This window comes from Mustelus asterias, chromosome 7 (genome assembly GCF_964213995.1).
Source record: "Mustelus asterias chromosome 7, sMusAst1.hap1.1, whole genome shotgun sequence".
NCBI lineage: Eukaryota > Metazoa > Chordata > Chondrichthyes > Carcharhiniformes > Triakidae > Mustelus > Mustelus asterias.
In genome coordinates this window covers 98,696,721-98,723,402 of record NC_135807.1, presented here as the reverse complement: position 1 = coordinate 98,723,402, position 26,682 = coordinate 98,696,721, and the positions used below count along the sequence as shown (strand labels likewise).

Sequence of the window (26,682 nt, the reverse complement as noted above, 5' to 3'; positions counted from 1 at the left end):
CTTCAGAAAGATCATATGGAATCTGATTTCACTTTCAGCTAGTGCATTACAGATCTTAACAACAGTTTGTTGAAATATTTTTATTTCCCTTCTAGTTCCTTTGCCAATTATTCTAAATCTGGTTACAGACCCACTTGCAAGAGAAAATTCCTCCTTACTTGCTCAATCAAAACCCCTCCTCATTTTCAATAACTGCATTAGACCTTTCTTTTACTTTCCCTTCTCTCAAAAGAACAATTCCACCATCTCCCATCTCTCCATATAACTGAAGTCCCTATTACCATTATGGCAAACCTCCCCTGCATCCTTTTCAAGGTCTCAGCATTTTTCTTAAAGTCTAAGGCCCAGAATTAAAAATAATACTTGAGCTGAGGCCTAAGCAGTGATCTGGAAGTTTAACATTGGCTTCCTTGTTTCTATATTCAATGCCCCTTTCACAAGGCCATATGTTTACGTTATCAACTGCTCCACCACCTCCAAAGATCTATGAATATGCACCTCTATATGAGCTACATAAAAATATTTCTCCCCATCCTGTTTCTCATTATTTAATTAGTTATCTGAACACTGTCCACCCTGGTCCACCTGTAAATGGAAACTGTTTCTCATCATTTTTAAGCACTCACAATTGAGTGCCTCTCCTAAATTCTCCCTTAATCTCCCCTGCTCTAAGGAGACTAATGCTACCTTTTCTAGTTTTGTCATCACATATCTGAAGTCTCTCCCCCTGCTATCATTCTGGTAATTCCCCTCTGCATCCTCTCCAGGGCTTTGGCATCCTTCCTGAAGTGTGATGCCAGAACCAATGATCTATAAAGGATTAGCATAATTTCTTTGCTTGAAAACCTTATTTTAATAAAGCCTCTGAATGCCTGTCCTTCAATATAGTTCACCCTTGATAAACATGGCTGCTCCTAGGATTCTGATGAGCTTGTGTATTTTACTTCACAGGATCTATCTTCGTATGGATATCTGCATGTGTAAACACATCTTCTTTCAAACACCACAATTCTCCTACAGCCTGAAATGAGGACAACGGCTCAGTACAAATACATTACTGTAAATTACCCAGAGCTGGTCATTTCAAGCACTTTATAACCTATAACGCCAGCAGCTTTGCCAACCTTTCAATTAGCTTCTCATCTGGTTGACCACCTTCCTTAATGAAAGAATTATGTTATTTGCAAGAACAGAATAACAGCATGAACCAGATAGAATATGGATGAGAGGCTATGTTTACATTGTGAAATTGGATAACTAGTTTTAGTACTAGACTATTTACTTTTAAAGTCTACATCTTCTCAGTTTCAACTCAAAAATGAATGAGCACAATGTGTTAAAGGAGGTATCTAAAAGATTTGCATTTATATAGCATACTTCATAACCTCAAGATGTCCCAAAGCATTTTACAGCTAATTAGATACTAATGTGATGTGGAGCAAGGTCCTGCAATCAGCAATAACATATTGATCTGATAATCTATTTTAGTGATGTTGGTTGAGGGATAAATGTTGGCCAGGAGACCGGGAGAACTCCTCAGTAATATAAAGATGCCATGGAATTTTCGACATCCACCTGAGATGACAGACTAGGCCTTAGTTTAGCATCTTGTCTGAAAGAGTGCTTCAGTGGTGCAGCACTTCCTGCTATGTTGGTGCGGAACTATTTCATTTAACTGGTACAAACTCAAGTATTAAAAAAAAAACTTGCAACTCATTGGGAATGCATAAACAACTGATGCTACTTATTTTAAATTATTTCCATTTAATCAACCCCTCTCCCTTTTGTCAGCTTAACAATAGATCGCTATGTTTAAAAGAAAAACACACTTGGGAGCTAGAGATTGTGAAGCATTTATTCTGGTGGAGATGTTTGAAGAGTTGCGTTTGATTCCTGAAGATGAGAGTCACTAATTTGAGCACCATTGTGGGGATGCGCTGCCTTAAACAATGTCTTCTTGCCAGTGTTCAGGAGGAGACTGGTTCTGCATTTCACTGGGAGTTAATACTTGGGGAATTAAGTAAAAATCTTCTTGGGAATTTCCCTTAGCATAACTGATTCAAAATAAATTGTTTGTATTGATCTTGGTGATTTGCATCTTTAAGATCAAAAGCAGCAACTCTTAAAACATCTCCACTGGAGCATGTGTTCCAGAATCTCTTTCCCCAAGAGGGTTTTCCTCGTAAATGTAATGATTTGCTGTTTAGATGACAAAACAGAGGATTTGCTTAAATGGAAATAATTTAAAGTAAGTAAATTATAACGATAAAGTTTGTAAGCTGATCTGTTACCAAATCCACAGCTTTCATTCATACCCATTTTTGGATAAAATACAAAGAAAGCAACGGTAAAAAGGAGTACATCTGTATTGAAAAAATGAATCGAAATAAAATAAAAAAATGCTAACTCAGATTAGCAAAGGCACAAATTCAGAATACAGACCCTCCCCACCACCCCCCACTATGGGTGCAGCTGAATCAAGATATCTCCACATTCAGATTTCCCAGATTAACATCACATTGCTCAGTGCCAGCTGGAATCCCAGCTACATCAGTGTTCCACATTCTATTTTATCGATAAGGAACAAAGCAGTTTCTCTTCATACCTGGGATGAAAGCAGATTGCAGTCAATGTGTAGTCCTTTTCCAGTCTTCTCTTTCTGTAGCAGCCCTGCCATTATAGCTCCATGACTGAATAAGCCTGTAGCTAGATCAGTCATAGCTACTCCAGGTCTAACAGGGTCACCATCCTAATGGAAAATAGATAAAAATATTATCAATATCTGCAGACTAAAAACAAATACTTATGTCAATAATGAGGAATAGTGAGGTGAATTATTTCAGTTGTTGCTTGATGTTATTTAATTGATGTGAGAATAGGATGTATCGATGTAGTTAATTGAGCAATGACTGTGGGGATGCGCTGCCATAAGAAAATGGTCTGGCAGGTGTCATAATCAACATGTCCCCTTGCAATTGTTCAGGAGGAAATTGGTTCTGCATTTCACTGCAATTCCAATACCTTGAGCATTAGAATCATACAATTATAGAATCCCTACAGTGCAGGAAGCTGCCATTTGGTCCATCAAGTCTCCATCGACTCGCCAACAGAGCATCCTACCCAGGCCCTGTCCCCATAATCCCACGTATTTACCCTGCTAATCCCCCTAACTCACATATCCTGGGACACTAACTGGCAATTTAGCATGACCAATCAACCTAAACTGCAAAAAACTTCTTGCAAATCTTCTTTAGCATAACTAATACAATCTAAATTGTTTGTATCTATCTTCAGTCTCAGAAATTTGCAACTAAGATGTTTGGCTTAATGGATGGACTATCTTTGGGCAATTCGGACTACTCATTTATTTTATCTTACTTTCACCTTTGTTTAATTTTCTATCTTCTTATTCTCTTTTTTCTTCTTCATGTTCCTGACGCTTATGGTTTCGTCTTCTGCTATTTGTTGCATATTCACTTTTTCTTACTGGCCTCTGGATTCAACCTCTAAATCCCCAATGTATTCACGTGGTAAGACATCACCTATTTCATGATCAGGTCCATGTCCTCCCTCCCCGCTCATTGACATACAGTTTGCATGGTACAATTGCCTAGCAGTGAGGGTGGTTGGAAGGAGAACTCAACATATAGGAGACAAGAGAACAAAGAAATATAGGCAATGGATAAAGGTAGTGGGAAGCAGGGACAGAGCAAGAGGACATTGGAAAATATCCTATTGGATAACAAGCTGCACCCAGGGACCTTATTACACATTTGGGTTTTCATACATCCAGGAGAAAGATTCTGAACAACTATGGCCCCCAGGCAAGGGAAAAAAATCTATTTCTTTAAAAAATAATGGGTCAAAAATAAAATAATTCTTATATCTACAGGTCATGTCAAAAATATTATCCAAGAGGAAGGGCAGATTAAATCTGATCCATAAGCAAGCCATCCTTGGATGGATCACAGTAAACCTTTCCTACTGACAGCAACAATGTTTATGATCTTCATACAACACTCTTGAGCAGCACCAGCTGTTTATCACATCATGCAAGCACATGTGCTCGTGTGGCTCAAAGAACACAGAGATAGTGTTGAGAAAGATAAAGCCCAAAGTTTATGAGCACTGTACCTAAGAAGGTAAGGAAGTAGGATCCAGCCCATTTAGCTTGCTCTATTATCCAAGTCCACGTGTAGGATCCCCTTCATGACATGTCATCCTCAAGTTATTGAAATACCGTGCGTTTTTTAAAAAAGCATCAGCAATGGTTACATTTACCACATTAAACTAGGGCATCAATTTATCAGTTAACACCATGGAAAGTAGAGGCTCAGAAAGTGATACCCTGAAATTCTCTAGCATACTATTAACCTGCTGCTTATTTCTTTAGCCTGAAATTATAGTTTTGCTCTTCTGATTCACCATTTTCACTTTACTAATTCTTTTCACAACTTCACAAACCTGGGTTATGGAGTCCACCTCAATATTTTAGATCATTCTAAGGAAATAGAGATAGTTTTAAGTAATTTATATTTGTGGGTATTAGAATAAAGGATATTGTGATGATAGTGGTTGCTATATATCAATATATATATCTTGTTTTTTATGTTTAAGGGGACTATTTTAAAGATCAACTTTGTTCTACGGGCAGTCGGTATGTCTGTAGGGAATGCAGCTCACATGCTGGGAAAGTAGGATAATTATTCATTTTAGCTATGTAGTATTTACTGAGAGCGCTAATGGATTTTTGTTCTCAAAAAGAAAAGGTCCCCTGGGGTTTTTGATCAAAGGAATGGAAAGTGGGTTTAGACATGCAAGGTCATGTGATAATATGGCTACTGGGAGGAGCTAGGTTTGTAGCAGAAAAACAGTCAGCTCTGGCTGGGGTTTGTTTAAAGACAGAGGTCTGCAAGCTGCACTCTCTACAGAATCTCTTTGAAAGCTTCATGGCTGTTTACACTCCTTATAGAAAGTATATTTATGGTTGTTAACTGCATTTAACATGGAATTCTAATTCTGTAAGCAAATGTTGCTTACTTGAAGCTGAAACAAAAAGTTAGAAATTAAAGTTGTTTACTTTCATTTTTAAATTATTGCTCAACAGTTAAGAATTAAGCTGCTTCATTTTGTTAGAATTATAGGGCCCGATTTTAACATCAAATTGTGCCAATTTTTGGAGCCGAAACTTGATAAAGTTGGGTGTGAGGTGAGTAGCGCAATCCGTGCCAGTTCCCCTTTAACCAAGGCCCGAAAATGGCCGCAATCGGGACCGCACCCAAAACGGGCACGACGGCCATTTGAATGCATTTAAATTGAATTAATGGGCTGCACGCCCAACTTTACCAGCATTTCCACCTTTACCACCACGTTCACCAATCCGGAATCCAGAGCCCTGTATGGGGGGTTTCAGATCCTTTACCCACTACACAGACGTGGGCCCAGGTGCCAGCGTGCATGCTCCTCTCCTCTCCCCCCTCTTCAGAGTGATGAGATAGTTTTGTGATGCAACCAATCGATCTTGCTTTTGGTTGCTGCTGGAGCTGAAGAGGAGGAGCTGGAGGAAGAATTGTGGGCATAGGGGGCCTGGGCCTTACCACTTGCAGGAGTAGAAGGAGACGACCACCAGAGGCAGGAGGTGGCTGCCACTCACCTAAAGGGGGGGGGGGGGGGGGGGGGGGCACAGGAGAAGGAGGGAGCTGAGACCCCGGCAGTTCCATGCACGAGTGTCATTTGAACAGATGTCGGACACCGTCTGCCGCCGCATTTCCACGTCCGAAAGGAGACGGTGCAACACCTGTGCAACCTATTGCAGGACCTGGCACCAAGAGGCGGGGAGGGAGGGCACCCAGTCTCAGTCGCTGTCAAATTGATGGCCGCACTGAACTTTTATGCGACTGGTTCCTTCTGCCGATTAGCCATGCACACCTGTGTTAAACAGGTCACAGAAGCCATGTATGCCCGGGCTGGGCAGTACATCAAATTTAATCTGGACCATGCCCATCAGGAAGCCCGGGCTGCAGGGTTCGCAGCCATTGCGGGGATGCCTAATATTCAGGGGGCCATCGCACGCCGCCCTCAAGGCCCCCCTACAGAATCCGCGGAGATTCATCAACGGAAAAGGGTTCCACTCCCTGAATATTCAACTTGTGTGCAGCCATAACATGAACATTATGCACGTCTGTGCAAGACATCCAGGTAGTGTGCACGACATCTTCATTGTCAGGAGCTCGGACATCCCGGAGATATTTGAGGAGGAGCCCAGGCTGTGGGGGTGGCTCCTGGGTGGTATGGATTACCCGCTTCGGACATGGCTGATGATGCCAGTGCAGAGGCATGTGTCTGAGGAGGAGACCTGCTATAATGAGGCAGATGTAGCCACCCGCGCAATAGTGGAGAGATGCATTGGGCTTCTCAAAATACGATTCCGGTGCCTGGATCGATCTGGTGGGGCCCTCCAATACAACTCAGTGATCTCTTCCCACATAGTGGTCGTGTGATGTGCCTTGCGCAATCTGGCTCTACAGAGAGGTGACCTATTGGAGGAGGAGGAGGATGTGGAGGCTGACCAGTCAGGCATCGCTGGGGAGGAGACCAGCAGGAGGGGGAGGAAGATGAGGAAGTGCATGCCGAGGAACACCAACCAGGCGTTCGAAGGCTGGCAGTCCAAATGAGGCATGCGAGGATGGTAAGGGAGGTCCTGATCACCAGGCGGTTCACTCACTGTGGGTTTGTGTCTGTGGGTCCCATCCCCCCCCCCCCACTGCAAAATTCCTTCTATATCCTGCAACATTGTCACACCAGCGTGGTGGGCCTAGGTACTCTGTGTTAGTGAGTTTTTTGGCAGGCAGGCAGGGTGATGATGACTCGCTAAGCACCATTATGATGATGGCCTGGTGAAAACTAGTCTGACTCCTACCTGAGCTCCGCATGCACGCTGGCACCTGGGCCCACGACTGTGTAGTGGGTAAAGGATCTGAAACTCCCCATACAGGGCTCTGGCGCGAGTGGGATGAGGGACAGGAAGGAATCGCTCATGAGGTCTGGGGAACCAATGGCTTCCTTTTCTCAGTGACACAGCATTGAGGGGCCTCCCAAACTGACATCAACAAGAAGCATCCCTCCGGCGATCATCAATGGAAGAGGATTCCTATTCGAGACAAATCAGCTACAAGTAGATGGTGAAAAAACATTTAATTGCAATAAAGGTGATGAACAAAGACATTTTAACATAAAGACTTGTGAACAGAAAGCGTTAAGGTGCTTAAGTATCTTTCTAACTAGTGCAGCCCTTCACCCGTGCCATCTCAGTGCAACTACAACTTCCTAACCTTACGTGACTTAGCACTATGTCTCAGTGACTCCCCAGAATGTACATCAGAGGTGGAGGGGGCCAGCTGCCTATCTTGCCCCGTAGCATGTGATGTGCGTGGCCTCTGGAGGCCCTGGACCTTGGGGGCCCTGGCCTGCTTCCAGCTGTCTGGGATGCTTCCTCTTCATCCCGCTGCCCCTGAGATGCCCCGGTGTCAGGAAGGGGGGAGTCAAAAGGTGTGGGCACAGCCACAATCTCCTGGCTGGAAGGCCCCGGCACGGGCTCAAGCCCTTCCTCCTCCCTTGAGGTTCCTGTGAGCCCCTGGATCCATGGGACGGCAGTGAGCTCCAGAAGCTCTGGGTCACCTGGCACTGCCTGTCCTGGAGGACTACCTGCGTCCTACCCATGGTGTTGGGCCCTCTGCGATGGCCACTTGAGTCAGGGGCCACCTCTCAATGGCTGCAGCAAGTGCCTTCAGGCCATGCTCTGCAACCCCTCAGCCATGACCCTCTGAGACTGGGCCATGTCTCAAGGCTGCAGCCATAGCCTGGTGTCTCAGCGCTGTCCGCTGGGTCTCCTGCAAGCTCTCGAGCTTCTCAGCCATGGGCCACAGAATCTCGAGAAACCTGTTCAGTCCCTCAGCTGTGGCCTGCTGTGACTTGGCCATCGTTTGGAGCCTGCCACTCATGGCGTGGATCCCCTACCCCAGGCTTTCCATTGCAGACGCCACCCTTGCAGTGTTGGCCTGGGAAGCATGCAAGACAGGCAATAGCTGGTCCTCCTGAAAGCTTTGGGACTCCTCCCAACAGCCTCGCAGTTGGTCCAGTGTAGCCATCAGCCACTCCTGCATTCCCTGGCTCTGTTGCTGCATCTTCAGCAGCTGAGGGAGAAATGATCTCAGAGACCCAGCATGTAGCCTGGGGCCAGCTGAGTCCTCGCCTCCGGCAGACCCCCGCATGCCAGAGGTCTCGGACGTTCTCTCCTCACCCGATGTGCATTATCAGATGTGTCGTGCTCACCAGAGAGTGACCCAGAAGCCTCACCACTAACTGGACCCACCAACATGTCAGTATCTGGGATGGTGAGTTGTGAGGTGGAAGCTGACGCCAAAACTGTGCCACCCTTGGAGGTCTCTTCACCCATATCCCCCGAGGATTCATCTGAGCTGTCTTGAGCAGGATGGGTGGGAGCTGCAACAGGGGCCTGGAGCCCTGAAGGTCCCGGGGCGTCCGGATCTGTCCCTGAAACATAGGACAAAAGGTTAAGCAGAAGGGAGGGAGAGGAATCCGGGATGCCAAACACGTGATTCACATTTCTCCATTGAACACAGAACAAAGCACCAAAAAGATTATATCACAGGAACAGGCCCTTTGGCCCTCCAAGCCTGTAGCGACCAGGCTGCCCATCTGATTTGTTACCCTTTACCCTTCCGGAACCACATGCCTCTATTGCCATCCCATTCACATAGCTGTAGAGATGCCCCTTAAAGGTCACGATTGTATCTGCATCCACAACCTCCCCCCGAGGCAGTGAGTTCCAGGCACCCAGGACCCTCTCTGTGCAAATAAACATGCCTCGTAGATCTCCTTTAAATCTTGCCTCTTGCACCCAAAAATCGTGCCCCGAGAAGTTGCCTCAAAGTGAGTGGAGGAATGACAGGTGCTCACGTCTTGAAGACAACCTGGCCATGCTGTCGCTGACAGCTGCATCTCCCCTTCCCTTGACAGCTCCAGCGTCCGCTCCTCAAAGGAGGTGAGGACCCAGAGGTCTGGCTCACGCCCCGTCTTTTCCCTCCTATGGGTGTTATGGTCAGCCTTCTCCTGTGGAGACAGAAGGAGCCATGAAAGCAATGATGGCATGACTCCTGCAGAGTATCAGGTGGTGGCCCTTAGAGAGCAAGCGCAGTGGGGCTCTTGGGGGAGAGGAAGGAGGTGCTTAGGGGTCAGGAAGCATGCAGGGTGTTGGGGATGGGAGGACCTGGGGGAAATTTGGGGGAAGATGCAAGATGGGGTTCAGCACACACTCTTGCTGCACGGATGAGGTCATTGACCTTTTTCCGGCACTGCTTCGCAGTTCGGGGGGCCATTGCCCTGGCACTGACTGAGGTGGCGACCTCCTCCCAGGCTGCATTTCCATCAGCCTCCCCCCGAGTCTGCGTCCTCCTGGGGGGAAGAGGATGTCCCGCCTCGCCTCTGCTGCATCCAGTAGCCTCTCCAGGTCGTCCTCAGTAAATCGGGGGGCTGGTCATGCGTACATTTTGTGCAGGAATGCCTGCCTGCCTGTCCATTCTTGAGCTTTTAATGGAGTTGCCCCTCGTGAGGGCAGATCAGCTGCAGGCAGTTTGGCAGAACATTCCAGCAAGTTCCATGTAGTTTGCTTGTTAGCATTGAGGGAAAGACAACTGAGCACTTGCAGGTGTGCTGATGGGGAGGGGGTGCGGGTGGTGGATCAGTGCCTCAATGATTGGGGAGAGAGAGGGAGGTGTCACACAGCCATCAGAGTCTGGGGGAGATGGGGGCCTTGTACAGGAAGGTCTGAGATGGGGGTGAGGGGGATCAACCTGCCTGATACCTGTAGGGTGGATCTCTCTGCCTGTAAGTTGGGGGGGGGGGGGGGGGGAGAGATCGGTGGGGTGGGTGGGGGGATAAGGGGGTCAGTAATGTTGTGGGGGTGGGGCAATGTCTGTGGGGGCCAGGGGGAGGCATTATCTGGCCCGGGAGCAAAGTGGTCAGGGCGTGTTATTCTATTTTTTTTTCCGCGCATGCGCAGTTGGAGGTGCTGATTGGAGCTGCAGTGTTTCGGACACTGAGCCCCGCCCACAGGCTTGTGCAGTGCGATTCGGACTCGCTGATACTTTTGCAGGCAGAGTGCGTATGGGTCCAGAAGTCAGGTCCAAAACACTCCCAGATTCAAGTCCACCCAGCACTTAGAATCAAAATGGTAAAATAGGGCCCATAGCTAAACTGTGTTATTAAATAAAGTTTGTTTTTACTATAAAAATTCCCTAACTTGTCAGTGGAATTACTCCTGGAGTGAAGCATTCTATCCTCATATTTATAGAAAACCTGTTGGGGTCTCATCTGGCTTTCTAAGGGCCCTAACAGTATAGCTTTAAGTCAGCTTAATATTGTGTTTCAGTATTTGAAAGGATTAATAATTTCAGTTTGGTTCAGATGCCTGCATTGTAATGTGAGTTTACGATGTGAAAGCAAACAAAGTTTAAGGAAGGCTGTTGCTTAGCCACCATGGGACAGAAAGAACTTTTGAGTTAGTTGCAAGCTAGGGCCAGGAGAAGACGAACAGAGAACTGTAGAGAACAGATTTCCAAAAAGAACAAAAGTAAGTCCCAGAAACCAGGGACTGGGGTCAAAAGAAGGCCTCAAGAAGACAGTTAAGTCAAAGTTGGGGCTTGAGTTGTGAGGCAGATGTTGTCAGCATATATGAATTTTCAGGAGATAGTTTTTGGAAGATCATTTGTGTATAAGTTTTCAGTTTTGCTAGCAGCATGTGGTGCGAAGGGATCATAACTGTACTTCGCTGTTCACAATAGCTGTTGAATCTTATCGTAATTCTATCTGCTGAGTGATCCTGTTTTACATCTTCATATAAAACCTACATTTAGATTACCAGTCTAGTGTGAGATTACATAAAGTTTGTATTAAACAAATATACCAGTACAACAAAAGAAGTTACTTTTTATTGCAGAGCAGTGACCTAATGCTACTGAGTGTAAGTGCAATGCTGGGCACGCAAAAGGGAGTGGGACAAGTTTGAGTGTAGCCAATGAGTCATTGGGGATTGTGTATAACAATCACAGCTCTCCTGAGAACTATTTGGGAAATTCTTCAACTGCTGAAGGTTCTCAAAGTTTTGTCCTCCATTGATTCAAGACTCTACCTCTGTTTTTTGCCTTTCCCGGATTTTGTGTGGGGGGGGGGGGGGGGGGGGGGGGGGGGTTGCCTTTCCCAGATTTTTTTGGGGGGGGGTGGTTTGCCTTTCCCAGATTTTGTGGGGGGGGGGGGGGGGGGGGGGTTGAAATTACACCATGCCAGTTTAGAATATTCTTGATGGACCAGCTGGCCTTTACCTGTCCTTTTTTGTACTTCTGTTCTCTGGACATAAATACCCAATTCTTGAGCATCTGTAGGTCTGTTCACACAATATCTATGCAAGGTCACAAATATTAGTAGACCTCTGCATGACAAATTCGATGTGTTCTTTCCACCCACATAATTCATAATGGAACTAAGCCAAGATTTCTCACAGATGAGATTCTGAAGAAAGCAGCTGAGTCTGACAGAAAGTTGAACAGCAGACTTTCCAGAAGATCCTGACTTTGATAAGAAATTGCACTTAATGTTTTCCTGCCAATGGACATGGTTGGAGGTTAAATCTCCAGCCATACTGTAATATTATATATGCCATATATATAAATAAAATATATGCCAAAACATATGCCACTAGGCATAATATCTCATGGGACTGACTGAACAGCAGGCCCTTTCAATGGCATCAGGAGGCCCATTGAATGGCTTCAGCAGGGAAGCAGTGACCAAGCTGCACAATCTCCTACAGGAACTAATTTGCGATCCAGAGGGCAATGCCAATAGCCTTCATGCTTACCATAGCCCTCAACTGATATGATTTTAGCTTCTTGAAGCCTAGCACTGGAACAATTGCAGCATCTTTCAATTCATAATCCACAGGTGCACTGAGTAGTTGTCTGATGCTTTATTCACAAGGCTAAAGGCTTCACTACAAGAGCTGCAGCAGTGTAACGGTTACACAGTTTCACTGCACTGCTTATTTTCTTGGCGTAGAAGTGAGAATTGATTCCACCTTCAATATTCTCTCAGCATCCACCTAGTTTCCAAATCACGCAGGTCAGTCGCCAGATCCCTAAAAACTCCTACAATGTATTTATTTTGTACCAATTAACTGGCTCATATTAAGGGAAACAATGGAGAAATAGCTTGCAAGAACCTTACTTGCCCTTTGGTTCTCTATCATTTACCTCGGCCATAAACTGATGCAAGGTATAGATGTAATGAGACAAGCACAAGATTATTGCTGAATGGACAATCAACAATTTCAAGCACAATTTGAGGAAGATTGGGCACATTACGTACAGCTGTCCAGGGTTTCCATAATCATCATCCACCGCATGCTCTGTAACTTTGTACTGCATCAACCATTGAACATACGCGTTAGGAGCAGGAGTAGGCCACTCACGCCTGCTCTGCCATTCAATATCATGGCTGATCCGAGTGTTACCTCAGTTCCACATTCCTGCCTACCCCAGATGACCTTTCACCCTCGTCAATCACGAATCCATCTAGCGGCACCTTAAAAATATTTAAAGATTTGGCTTCCACTGAGGAAGATAGTTCCAGAGACTTTCAACCCTCAGAGAAAAAGATTCTCCTCATCTGTCTCTTAAATGAGTGACCCCTTATTTTTAAACAATGACCCCTCGTTCTAGATTGTCTTACAAGATGAAACATCCTCTCCATATCCACCCTGTCAATTCCCCTCAAGATCTTAAAAGTTTTGATCAGTCGCCTCTTAGTCTTCTAAACTCTAGTGGATACAAACCTAACCTTTCCTCATAAGATAATCTGCCCACTCCTGCTATTAATCTAGTAAACTTTCTCCGAATTATTTCTAATGCATTTACATCTTTCTTTAGACAAGGGGACCAGTACTGTATATAATACTCCATATATGATCTTACCAATGCCCTGTACTGAAACATAATTTCCTCACTTTTGTAATTAATTCCTCTCACAATAAATGACCACATTCCATTATTTTTTTCTAATTAGTGTACCTGTGTACTAGCTTTGTGTGATTCATATACTAAGACACCCAGATCCCTCTGCACCTCAGAGCTCTGCAATCGCTCACCATTTAGACAATAAGCTTTTCTTTTATTCTTCCTGCCAAAATAGACTATTCCACGTTTGTCCCCATTATACTCCATTTGTCAGATTTTTGCACACTTATTTAATGTACCTTATGTCCCCTTATAGCCTCCTTAAGCCCTCTTTACAATTTACTTTCTTACTTATCTTTGGAGCTTCAGCAAATTTAGCAACCACATTTTCAGTCCCTTCATCCAAAAATCATTTATATAAGTTGTAAAAAGTTGAAGCTCCAGCACCGGTCCCTGTGGCACATCACTCGTCACATCTTGCCAACCAGAAAAATACCCATTTATGCCAACTGCTTCCTGTTAGCTAGCCAATCTTTAATCTATGCCAATATGTTACCCCTACACCACAAGCTTTCACCTTACACAATAACCTTTGACATGGCATCTTATCAAATATGTCTGGAAATCCAAGTACAGTACATCCACTGCTTCCCCTTTATCCACAGCAGGTGACACCTTCAAAGAACTCCAGTAAATTGGTTAAACACGATTTCCTTTCCACAAAACCATGTTGCCTTAGCTTGATTGCCTTGAACTGCCGGATTGAAAGGACACAATGTGAATGTTAACAGATGAACACAACTAACCTAATGACCTACACTGACTCGATTCCTCAATACCTCCAATTTAAACTTCTCATCCTTGTGTTTAAGTTCCTTTGTGGCCTAGCCTCTCTCCATATCTGTAAACTCGGTAGTTCCACAAGTCCACCAGGGTTATATGTACTTGTGACTCTGACTTCTTAGGAAATCTGTTCTATTTTTTGGAATCATAAAATGATGCAGCACAGGAGGTTATAAAGCCGATCATGCCAATGAACTATCCAAGTAGTCCCCACTCCTTCATTCTTTCCCCATAACTCTGTAAAATGTTTCACTTCAAGTATATCTAAACCCCTTTTGAAAATTACTATTGAATCTATTTTCACCACTTTTCAGGCAGTGCATTCCAAAGCACAACTATTTACTATATAAAGAAACTTTGTTTTCTCATCTAGCCTCTAGTTCTTTGGTCAATCACCTCAAACCTGTGACCTCTAATTACTGGCTCTTCTACCGCTGGTAACAGCTTCTTATTTACTCTTTCAAAACCAGTCACAATTTTGAATACCTCTATCAAATCTCTTCTAAACCTTCTCTGTTTCTCAAGATTTCTATCTTCCTTCTTATTTTTGTACAGCCCTAATTTTAATCATTGCAAGCTTGAAACCATGCCTTCAGCTTGAAATTATCCCCTTAAATCCTTCCAACTCCCTACCACTCTCCAAACCTTTCCAACAAAAGCAACAATGAGCAGAGAGGCAATGGGTCAAACCCCTATAGATTAATTGTTGAAGAAACACATCAAGACTGCTAGTTTACATACTGCCATCAGGGGAGCTTTTACCATTTCTGTTAATGAGCCAAACACAACTACATCCTAGTTTTGAGAAGGGGTCAGGAGAATTCGTCACTGAGGATTCCTTGTTTGTTGATGTTGTAAATTTATCATTTTCCTAGGGTGATTAATCTTTATAGGTACACTGTTGGCAGAATTTATATTTAAAGATCATGTGCAAATTTGCCCCTCCCTCCCAATAGAGCAACTCCTACATAATAATCTGATCATTATCAAATTATGCAAGTAACAAGAGGATGAATCCTCAACATGAACATACTGGTTCACTTGTATATATTTAAGTTATTCATCACACGATTTTTTTTACCGTAAGTCATACTGTTAATATACTGATTATATAATTCCCTTCAGCTAAATATTGCACTGACTCACCGTGTATATGCTATGCCCCTTTAGATACCAATATAAATAATAAAAGATTTTGAAATACTTTTGTGATTAGATGATGCAATTTGATTTTTTAAAACTCTACAAACAGTGATGATGTTCTGAATCTCTTTCACTCTTTAAAGGTTCTCAAAAGGCACCACCCTGACATGGATGTGCTTTCACTAGTTTACACTTGACCTAAACATGTAGCTTTGTTGTAAAGAGGTATTTGTCCGTCACAGTCTCATTGTAGAAAATGATACATAATTCATCTGCCTCAAATTCCTCTTCACCCTTTCATCTATTCTTGAAAACTAATAATCCCCATGGAGACAGTATCATTTTAAAATTTGTTATTAGCATAATGCAATTACTTCAGGATGGTTGGACCATTATCCTGAATCTTAAACAGCTGTGAAAAAATCATTTATTGACTCCCTACTGAATAGTGTGAATCCAAAGAGTTACAAGCATTTTTGATCTCTCTGGTGCAGCCTTGTGTTTGTCCTGTAAATATTGGATTTGCCTTCAATCTTAGTTGTCTTTTCATTGTCAGTTTGTCTTTATATCTGTCTCTGTTATTGCGTTAATATAATGATCATTGTGTCAATTTTCTGACTTTTAGTGATCGCAAATGATCATTGCATCAATACCTTGACCATTATACCAATATATGCTATGCTCATACTTTGATCACTGAAGCAATTTACTGATCATTGATTTTTCTTTTAGTTTGCCAATTTGCCCTCTTACTGTTGTTTACTTTTATTGTTCACAATAAATGATTTCATTTTTGTTTGTTTTTACTGTACTAGCGATCTCAACCTTTTTCCAGTATTACAGAATATTCTGGAACACAATAGATGTGGTTTCTTCAGTTTTATATTCCACGTTTTACCATCGTACTTAAGAGCAAATGAATGATTGTTTTGTTTGTTGAGAATCAGCTGGAGAAAGGACATTCGAATGAAGGTAATCTTCTTTTGAGGATGTCTTGTGCTTCAGTGAGTAGCATCCCTACCTCTGTGCCAGGAGCTCTGGGTACCTCAGGACTTGATAACCAAGGAGGTGTGTTCATAACATGGCCAAACAGGTCGAGTGTCAATCACAACTCCTTCCAACACACACCGATCACAGTGGTAAGGAGCAGGAACGATTCCTGGTCAGCCATATGGTGGAGATAACTTGGAGCCTCTACCATTATAATCCGCCGAACTACAACACGCATGTAAAAGTGCGTGTTGCCACAGCAACTCAGACTCCATAACTATCATAAAACACCACCACCAATCCTCTATCACATCTTTCTCTTTATTTGGCTTTAGTTTCCTCAGATCATAATTTATGTCTGCTTTTTTTTCCACCAGCCCGGTATTTAAGGGTTTGGCAACATGTATTTATATCACACCTTTAATAAAATAAATGCCCCAAGGCACTTCAGAGAGGAGGAACAGACACCAAAGTGCAGCTGAAAAAAGGTCATTGAGGGCGTAGACAAAGAGGTTTCCAGAAGGCACTAAAAATGAGGAGAGACTGTTGCTATGGCTATTGTAAATGTTTTGGCTGGTTTGGTAATAAAGTTGTATTTTAATTCCCTCATAATCTGCAAATGCGATTTCATAAAGAAAGAACTTACATTGGAAAGGATCTTATAATATAATTTAGGACATACCTAAGCACCCACAGCCAATAAATTACTCCTGACATAAAGACGCCATTGTTGCTTAGAAAAATATGGCAAGGACGCAGCGACAGAAATGAGAATATATTTTAATTTAGTTGATTTATCTTTGGTTCCATTAGTTGAGGGATAAATATTGACTATGACATGACACAGGAACAGAAAACCTAATCTTGTCCAAATAGCACCAAGGGTTCCCATTTAATCAACATTGTCCAATAGAAAACGCTAACTAGCCAGAGTTTGGCTATGGTAACACACTTATATCGATATGCACTCATTTCACAAAAACGTATCTTGCATGCACTCACACAGTGTAGACAAATGTATTTCATGCAAGCACAACTACTGAGCAAACAGCTATCACTATTCAATAGTCAAGGAAATAACACACTTACCATTAATCAAAAAACACTCATACCTTGCTTCTTGTCTGACCAGTTTACTAACAAATGCAGAAGTATATATGCCTAAGCCGTGCATATGAATTTTAAGATCGATTGTCAATGACGGTGTTTGTTGAGGATTTATTTGCTTGCCACATTTTGATTCCCAATTAGCCACATGTGGTTCATGGCTTGCATATTGGATAACACTGCATTGAATCCACCTCAACCACCAGAACAATAGGTATGCCTGTGGTTCAACATCTCATCTGAAAGACAGCACTTCCAATAACTCTTCACCCTTAGTATTGCACTGAAATGTTAAACCTAGAATCTTTATACATAATCTGCAGTTAGACATAAACCCACAACCTTCTGAGGTGAAAGTGCTGCTACCAAGTGAGACAATTCTTGATTACGAAAAGACAACTGTTGGCATACCTCAGGAATAATTTAAACCCTTGCTTCTTATATTTAAATACCACATTTTCTCATTCTAAACCCCGGGGCAAGTCAGTATCTAGTCCATACAGTACCTCATTATAAGCGATGATGTGGAGTTGCCGGTGTTGGACTGGGGTAGGCAAGTTCTTGGAGCGTTGCCCCTTCATCACTCACCTGATGAAGGGGCAATGCTCCGAAAGCTCGTGCTACCAAATAAACCTGTTGGACTTTAACCTGGTGTTGTGAGACTACTTACTCATTATAAGCGGTATGTGGAATCAGGGAATTTTACATCAACTATCATGAAACGCTAATACTTTTCAATGTCTGCCTTGGCAGAGTGGTAGTATTCTTACCTCTTGAGTCAGAATGTGGTGGATACTAGCAGCACTCCAGAGATCTGAGCACATAATTTTGGCTGACAGTTCAGTGTAGTGCTTCCATCCCTCAGATGAGGCATTAAGCTAAAGCCCTGCCGCCCTCCTAAAAGATCATTAGGCACTATTTTGAAGAGGAGAGTGGAGTTTTACCAGTGTCCCGGCCAATATTTATTCCTCAACTAATACCTAAAGATAGATGATCTGGTCATTATTTTGTTGATGTTTGTGGGAACTAACTTTGTGTAAAGTTCCTGTTTTACACTCATTGCTCACTTTAAAAAGTACTTCAGTGATTGTAATGCATATCAAGTCATCCTAAGATTGTAAATGACACCACAGATGTGTACGGTTTCTTTAAAAGCATCTTCATTATCAGCTTTCTCTGTATACTATTATAGTGTTCACCCTCGCAGAGTACCACTGCATCCATCATTTGTTACAATAAGTATTTTTCAAATGAAATCTTTGTCTCCAACATTCCCTCAAGTTTAATCTAACTCGCACCTACTGTCTCCCCAAGTACAATTTAATTCCTTCTGTTGGTAGCAAATTCATAACGGCTTGCATTTTGAGGTCAAAATAATGAGATTCTTCAACTGCAAAACAGGCAGTAACTTCTTGCACCTCCACATGCACAGAAATCAGAGAGATGTTGCTCCTCCCTATATCAGTACCTTGCCAAGAGTCTGGGCATTGAAACACGTGGAACAGTGTGAAGCTGCTATATTTACAGATACATCCACAAAAAGTTACAAAAAAAATAGTGTTAGCTCATTCCAGTATAAGTGAATTTTTAATAGCATAGTAAGCCTTTATTTTTGTCAAGTAATCTTTTTGAAGTTGAAAATTAAGTTTTACAAATATGGATCTCATTCCTTATTGCTGAAGATGCAAAAAAAACTGACAAGTTATTTTTGAACATGATTTTCATTTACTCTGTGCAGGATTTAACGTCAACTATTCTAACATATACTTGCTGGTTCAGAATCTGCATACCTCATTCAGAATTATTCAATCTAATTGGTTAAGGATATATACAATCATTTGTCCTGTTCAGATAGATTCCAGACAATGTTCCCTCTAAAAAAAATACAAGGAAGATTCAGATAGCTAAGTAGATGCAAAAGGGTGTAAAGAACATTGGGACCACGTATGATATAGCCTGATGATACAAAGCTCATTGGGAAAATAAGCTGTGAGGAGGAAACGTGGGCGGGCGCAATGTTACGAAAAAAATTCTAAGTGCCAAACAAGTAAAGTTGAAAATGGGAGAGAATCACAATGGTTTTTTTGGCGAGCTAAGAGTCACAATCTTATGGCACTTCATGCAAAAAAAGTGCCAGGATGCGATTCTTATCAGGGGGAAGGGAGCCTGAGCTCCTCGTGGAGAAAGCCGGCTGCTGGGCCCGTGGGGCGCAATGTACAGATGCCATGATTCCTCCTCCCCCACCTTCCCCTGCTGATCGCTACCTGCAAGTCTACCCTGCCCCATAGACATTGTCGCCCCCTCCGCCAATCGCTCCCATCTGCAGAGATCGCCCCTTCCCGTCGATCACCACCCTTGCAGAGTTTCCTCCCTCTCCAATCTCCACCCCAGCAGAGTTCCCACCCCTGCATAGTTCCCCTTCCCGACACCATATCATAGCTCCACCCCCACTCAGGCCCCAGCACAGTAATGGTGCCTGATGGGCACTGCCAGAGTCCCCGATGGGCAGTGCCAGGATGTCAGGCAAGAACTAGCATCCAGGACTCACTAATGATATTTAAATGATGTTATTAATATCAAAATCAGCTTCCTGCCCTTTTTGGGTGGGAAGCAGATTTAGCTGGCAACATTGGTACGATTGGGGGGAGTGCAAAACCAGGCACGTTTCTTGTTTCTCACCCGATTGTATTACCTCGCCTTGCAGATAGTCGGACGGGATGAGGTGGTAAGATCATGCCCAAAGAGTCTGCAGGGAGATGGATAGGTTAAGACAATGGGCAAGAAGTTGGCAGATGGATTAGAATGTGGGGAAATACAAGGTTATTCACTTAGCTGGGAAGAACAGAAAGACTGGTTATTTTTTAAATAGTGAGAAATGATTAAATGTTGATGTTCAGATGGATTCGTGAGTACTTGCACAAGTGTTACAATCCCAGTACCATTTTTTAAAATATGAATTTTCCAGCGATCAATGGAAAGAATCTCAGTACAAGCTTTCACATTTTAAGACTTTGACTGTAACAAACAAACTAAAATCATGGTCATATGATAATTGCCATTTCAGACCAAGAGTTTCTTCATTTAGACGGGTGTGAATCTTTGGAATTCCCTATCCAAGGTGGCTGTGGATTTCAATCATTGAGTGCATTCAAGACTGAGAGATTCTTTTAACTCTAAGGAAATCAAGGTATACAAGATTGAGTGAGAAAGTGGAGTGGGGTCAAGCATCAGTCATATTATTAAATGGTGGAGTAGGATCAAGGGTGCATGAGGTTTATTCTTGCTTCTATTTCTTACCTTGGCCACATACAAATCAGGCCTTTTGTTTTTGCATGTGAATAACCGTGTAAAGAAATTTAAGGGGGTCATGTACTCAAGCCAATCATCCGTGCATTCCAAAAATAATTTGATGGTACATTCGTACAGAACCTTGTGGATGGCAGTGCACCAAAATGGATTTCTAATCATTCCAAATTCCAGTGCAAGCATCCATAGAAAATATAGGGTCAAAATGTACGTGCAATGAACAGTTAGAACCATTGTTTCACTGCTGAGCACAAAATCGCAGCCAATGTATATCCCGACATTACAATAGGGGACAAAACTTAGAAACCATAGAATCTCTACAGTGTAGAAGGACGCCATTCGGTCTATTGAGTCTGCATGAACTCTCCAAAAGAGCATCTTACCCAAGCCTAAAACTCCCCCCTCCCCAAGCCAATCTCCATAACCCCACACGTTTACCATGGCCAATCCACCTAACCTGCACATCTTTGGAGTGCCAGGGGAAACCAGAGCACCCAAAGGAAACTCACACAGACACAGGGAGAACCTGCAAACAGACAGTCACCCAAGGCTGGAATCGAACCTGGCTTCCTAGTGCTGAGGCAGCAATGCTAACCACTGTGCCACCCTTCAAAAGCATTCAATTGGGCATCCAGTGCTTTGGGATGACATGAGGTCATGAAAAGTACTATATAAATGCAAGTTCTTTCTTCTATCATTGAAAATCATGAGTAATGAAATAAAAATAGGCAAGTGATCTTACATGACCCTTCATAAACATCAACATTGACCCTTCATAAAACAGAGCTTCCTGTCATCTGATTGGGTGACAGCTCTTGAAGAGGGATGGAAATTCCACCTGAGCCTATTAATGGCTAAATGGCTGTTAAATTACAGCAGGGTAACCATTCCTCCTGTGGGCAGGCTCCCCACTGACATTTCAGCTGGGGAGTGGGTTGGGAGCGGTTGACAACTACCGTAGCACCCAGCATAATCCAGCACAGGGAACCTTTTACAATGTGTTGATCATTGGAGATAGATAAAGATAAAAAGCAAAGTAAATAAATAAATGGTATCACTTTGTACAAAGATAAACAAGTTGTCTACTATTTAGATTTTGAATCTTTATATTTATTCATACTCTTCAGATTGAATCCGACACTGCTGATTAAACCTTCACCCACGCTTTTGTTACCATGAAGCTCAATTCCTGCAATGCCATCAGCCTGCAGAGTTAGTCAGCTTGCATCTCACCTTTTACCACTCATATCCTATCCAGTACTGAGTCCCATGCCCTTATTACCTCTAACCCTGCTTACCTCCATTAACTTTCCAACCCTAACATCTACAAATTCATCCATAGCGTCATACAGCTCTACCCTGTTATTTTGTCTGTTAGCACGTTCCTTCACAATTCTTTGTTACTTCAATTCCACTTTTGGTGGTAGGCCTTCAGCTGTTCTAGTTCTCTGTTCTGGAATGTTCTCTCAAAACTCTTTCTCTTCACTTCTTCACCCTCCTTCAAAACCACCCCTTCACCTCCCAAAATTCCTTTGAATGCTTGAAGTGCCTTGGAATATTTTAGCTTAAAGGCGCCTTAATAAACACTAATTGTCATAATAATCAGGTAACTCCCCAGTTTGTGCACTGTGCATGCCATGCTATCTACTCCAGTCTCTACAGTACTAATTATTTCAGGATGCACTCTGACAGAAACTTATGTTGCATGGTGCACCATCTAGTGGTTTATACTGGAACAATATCTTAAATATTGTATTGTTTCTTAAATGTTGTATCATAGAAATGAGATTTATTAAACTTTTCACTGAGTTTTAGATCCAAGAATTTGCATACTCTTGTGGTGTTAACAATAGTTCTAATCAGTGATTTTGTGCTGTGTCCTTCACTCATGATGTGGAGATGCCGGCGTTGGACTGGGGTAAGCATAGTAAGACGTCTCACAACACCAGGTTAAAGTCCAACAGGTTTATTTGGCAGCACTAGCTTTCGGAGTCTCAGACTCCTTCATCAGGTGAGTGAAGAGCTGTTGACAAACAAGGCACATACAGACACAAACTCAATTTACAAGATAATGGTTGGAATGTGAGTCTTTACAGGTAATAAAGTCTTAAAGATACAGATAATATGAGTGGAGAGAGGGCCAAGCACAGGTTAAAGAGGTGTGTATTGTCTCCAGCCAGGACAGTTAGTGAGATTTTGCAAGCCCTGGCAAGTTGTGGGGGTTACAGATAGTGTGACATGAACCCAAGATCCCGGTTGAGGCTGTCCTCATGTGTGCGGAACTTGGCTATCAGTTTCTGCTCAGCGATTCTGTGTTGTCGTGTGTCGTGGAGGCCGCCTTGGAGAACGCTTACCCGAAGATCAGAGGCTGAATGCCCGTGACTGCTGAATTGTTCCCCGACTGGAAGGGAATACTCCTGCCTGGTGATTGTCCAGCAATGAACACCGCTCGACAATCACCAGGCAGGAGTGTTCCCTTCCAGTCGGGGAACACTCCTGGGAATCTCTGACTTGTGACCGTCCAAAATGGAGAACATTCATTTGGGAAGGCACCAATAATGACCTAGACTTGGGTGTACAAGGCACAATTTCAAAATTTGGAGATGACAAAACTGGAAAGTGTTGTGAACTCTGAGGAGCTTACCTCTGAGGGCTTCAAGAAGACATAAAAAGACTTGTGGAAAGGACACACACATGGCAGATGAAATTTAATGCAGTGATGTCAGAAGTAATAAACTTTGATAAAAAGAAGAAGGAGAGGCAATACAAAACAAAGGGTTCTAAAGAGAGTGCAGGAACAGAGAGATCTTCGGGGAATATGTGCACATTCAATAAAGAATGCAGGAAGGCATACCAGGATCATACTTAAAAATGAAGTGTCAGCCAGGTAAAGATACAATCCAGGACTATTTCCATGCCAAACAGAGGGAGCAGTATGCAATAGACAGAGCGAAGTGATCCGATAATCAAAGGATCAGATCTAGGATCTGCAGTCCTACCAGATCCAGTTTTGAATGATGGTGGACAGTTAAACAACTAACAGGAGGAGGGCCCACAAATATCCCCATCCTCAATGATGGGGGAGGCCCAGCACATTAGTGCAAAGGAGAAGACGGAACCATTTGCAACCAATAGTGGAAAGATACAAGTATTACATTACATTTATAGTATAGCTAGTTAAACACCGTAACATAACTACAGATAATTGCAGAGTGAAACTCTAAATTTGTAACCCAAATGGTAAATACAAACAGAATAAAAATGGCAGAACAGGTGAGTTTTTGTTGCAACATGTGGGAGCTAATGGATTCCTTTGAGATCCACGTCAACCAAATCTGCAGTAAGTTTCTGCAGCTTGAAGAACTTCAACTCATCAGCTGAAGTCTAGCTTCAGACACTATAAGGTATTAGGGAGGGGGAATTGTAATCTGGACACTTTGTGTCAGTAGGCAGTCACTTGAAGGCCAAGTACTTCAAATTTGGTTTGTGGTCAGGGACAGGAGGTAATGACTGTAAAAGGGGCAGGCATGGGGATCCAAAAGGTAGCAATGAAGGAGCTTCAGTCCTTGTAATTGCCGAACAAGTTCAAAGTTCTTGCACTTGGTGGATAAAAGGGAGCCAGTAAATGTAGCATATTTGGATTTCCAAAAGGCATTGGGGCTGACTATATCGTAGCCAGGTTTGAGAAAATAAATAGATAGGAAAACAAGATGTGATCAGAATACACCGAGTCTGCAAAGAGATATAGGTATGTTAAGTGAGTAGGCAAAACATTTAGTAGATGGAATATAATGTGGGAAAATAGGGGGCTGTCCGCTTTGGCAGAAAGAATAGAAAAGTAGGATGATATTTAAATTGAGGAAGACTACAGAATGATGCAGTACAGAAGGTTCTGGGTGTCCTTGTACATAAATCACAATAAAAAAGTTAGAATGCCGGTGCAGCAACTAATTGGCAAATAGAATGTTGGCCTTTATTACAAGAGGCATGGAGTATAAAAGTAGGACATTGGCGAGACAGCAGCTGGACAACTGTGTACAGTTTTGATCTCCTTACTTGAGGGATATATTTGCATTGGAAGCTGTTTAAGAGAAGATTTTCTAAACTGTTTCCTGGGATGAAGATGCTGCCTTATGAGGAAAAGTTGAGCAGGTTAGGCTTATACTCACTGGAGTTTAGAAGAATGAGAGGTAATCTTATTGAAACTTATAGGATTCTGAGGGGGCTGAGAAACCCAAAACTAGAGGGCAAATTTTAAAGACAAGGCATCGCTCTTTTAAAATGGAGATTAAGAGGAATTTATTCCCTCAGGGGCTGTTAGAATTTTGTAGTTCCCTTCCATGGAGAGCAGTGGAGGTAGGGTCTTAAACATAATGGTGGCTTTTTGCAGATTTTTGACTGACAAGAGAGCAGGAAATAAAGTAGTGTTATGGCCAAAATTAGATCAGATGTGATCTTATCAAATGGCAGAACAGAACTGATGGGCCGAATGGCCTACACTCCTCCTATTTATGATTTTATGGACACCCTGCAACCATTTCTCAATAATGGCTAGTGATCTTAGTCATTAATGCTTTTACCATTATTAAATCCCCTAATCCCTCCTGATAGAATCTGCTCGATTTACTCAAACCAATTCTTAGCTCTGTACAAGGTAAAAAAAATTGAGGATCTGATGAAGGTCCAAATAAAGCTGACCAGAATGGCAACAAATCTTACAGCTTCTCATGAGGGTAGATTCCAAAGCTTGGATCTCAAGTCTGCCATTCATTGAGATCATATCCTTTAATGACTTGGGTTCATAAAAATCCATCAACTTCAAACTGAAAATTAACAACTGCCCTAGTATCAATTGGCATTGGAGGAGGAGAATTCCAAACTGCAATCATTTTTTGCAAGTCAAAGTGTTTCCTAACTTCTATTCTTAAAGGTCTGTCTTTACATTTTAGGCTATGTCCTCTAGTCTCTCATCAACCAGCAGAAGCAGTCTGCCTAGCCTATCATATCTCCATAATACCTTGAAAAATTCAATCAAATAATTCTAACCTTCGACGTTTCAGAGAATAAAAACATAGTTTGTGTAATCTCTCATCATAGTTTAACCTTTGGAGTTAAAGTATCATTCTGGTAAATCTATATTACACATGTGCATTCAAGGAGCATTTCCTTCCTAAGTTATGGTGGCCAGAGTTCCTGGGCTTTATTTAACTGCAGTATACCTTATATAGCCTTGCATTCTATTTCTAGACATAAAGCACAGCATCCCATTAACCTTTTTGATTAAAAAAGCATGAGCATTACAGAAAACAGTGATGTACCTGAACCACCCAAGTCTCTTTGGACTACTACTGTTTCTAGCTTATCATTTAAAAAGGATAGATCAGAGTACTCCCTAGGTCCAAAATGAATGATTTTCACTTGCTTACATTTAAATCTATTTGCCATGGGGTATTGTCTATTCACTTAATCAATATCTCTTAATTATTTTATGCTTCCATCTACACTACTTATGTTTGTCTCATCAGCAAACATATCTATGTGCGTTTCTATCACTTTACTAAGCTGTTTGTAAATACGGTGAATAATTGAGGTCCCATCAGACATCCCTGAGAGACATCACTAGTCACATCCTATCAATTAGACTACCTGTCCATTATCCCTACTCTGTCTCCCACAACTCAATTAATTTTCTAACCAGGTCAATTCAATCCCATAAGCTGACATGGTCTTTTTTGAGGGACCAATGCCTTCTGGAACATTTTAATGTGGTGAGTGATTAAGATCTGGAATGCATTGCCTGAGCGTGTGGTGGTTTTCAAAAGGGAATTGGATAACTATTTGAAGAGAAGCAGTAAGGTTACAGGAAAAGTCTGCGTGCGAGACTAGCTTTTATAGGGAGCCAGCGCAGACATGCAGGTTGACTGACTTCCTTCTGTGCTGTAACATGCTATGATTCTAAATGTATGTTAATGTTCATATAAATTACACCCATAGACATTCCCCTGCCCACTATTCCAGTTACTGCATTAAAATATCAATCAGATTCATTAGGCATGACCTGTCCTTTACAAATTCAAGCTGGTTCAGGTGAAATTTTTCAACGTGTTTAATCATTATCTTTAATTATTGACTTAATTTCCTGACAACAGTTTGGAGATTAACTAGCCCATAATTCTCTCTCACACCTTCCTTAAATAGTGGAGTGACATGTTGTTCCTTTACTGAGATGCAGTTTGTAATAATGTAAAAGTTCATTATTCAGGCT

General features: G+C 42.5%; 1 protein-coding gene across 1 annotated transcript in view; it reads right to left on the bottom strand.

Annotated features, from left to right (window-relative positions):
• Positions 1 to 26,682, bottom strand: part of sugct (succinyl-CoA:glutarate-CoA transferase) — a 481,778-nt gene that overhangs the window by 369,515 nt on the left and 85,581 nt on the right. Inside the window, exon 8 of the mRNA XM_078216553.1 lies at positions 2,606 to 2,749. Within this exon, the coding sequence (XP_078072679.1) occupies positions 2,606 to 2,749 (144 nt within the window). The remainder of the gene's footprint in view (positions 1 to 2,605; positions 2,750 to 26,682) is intronic.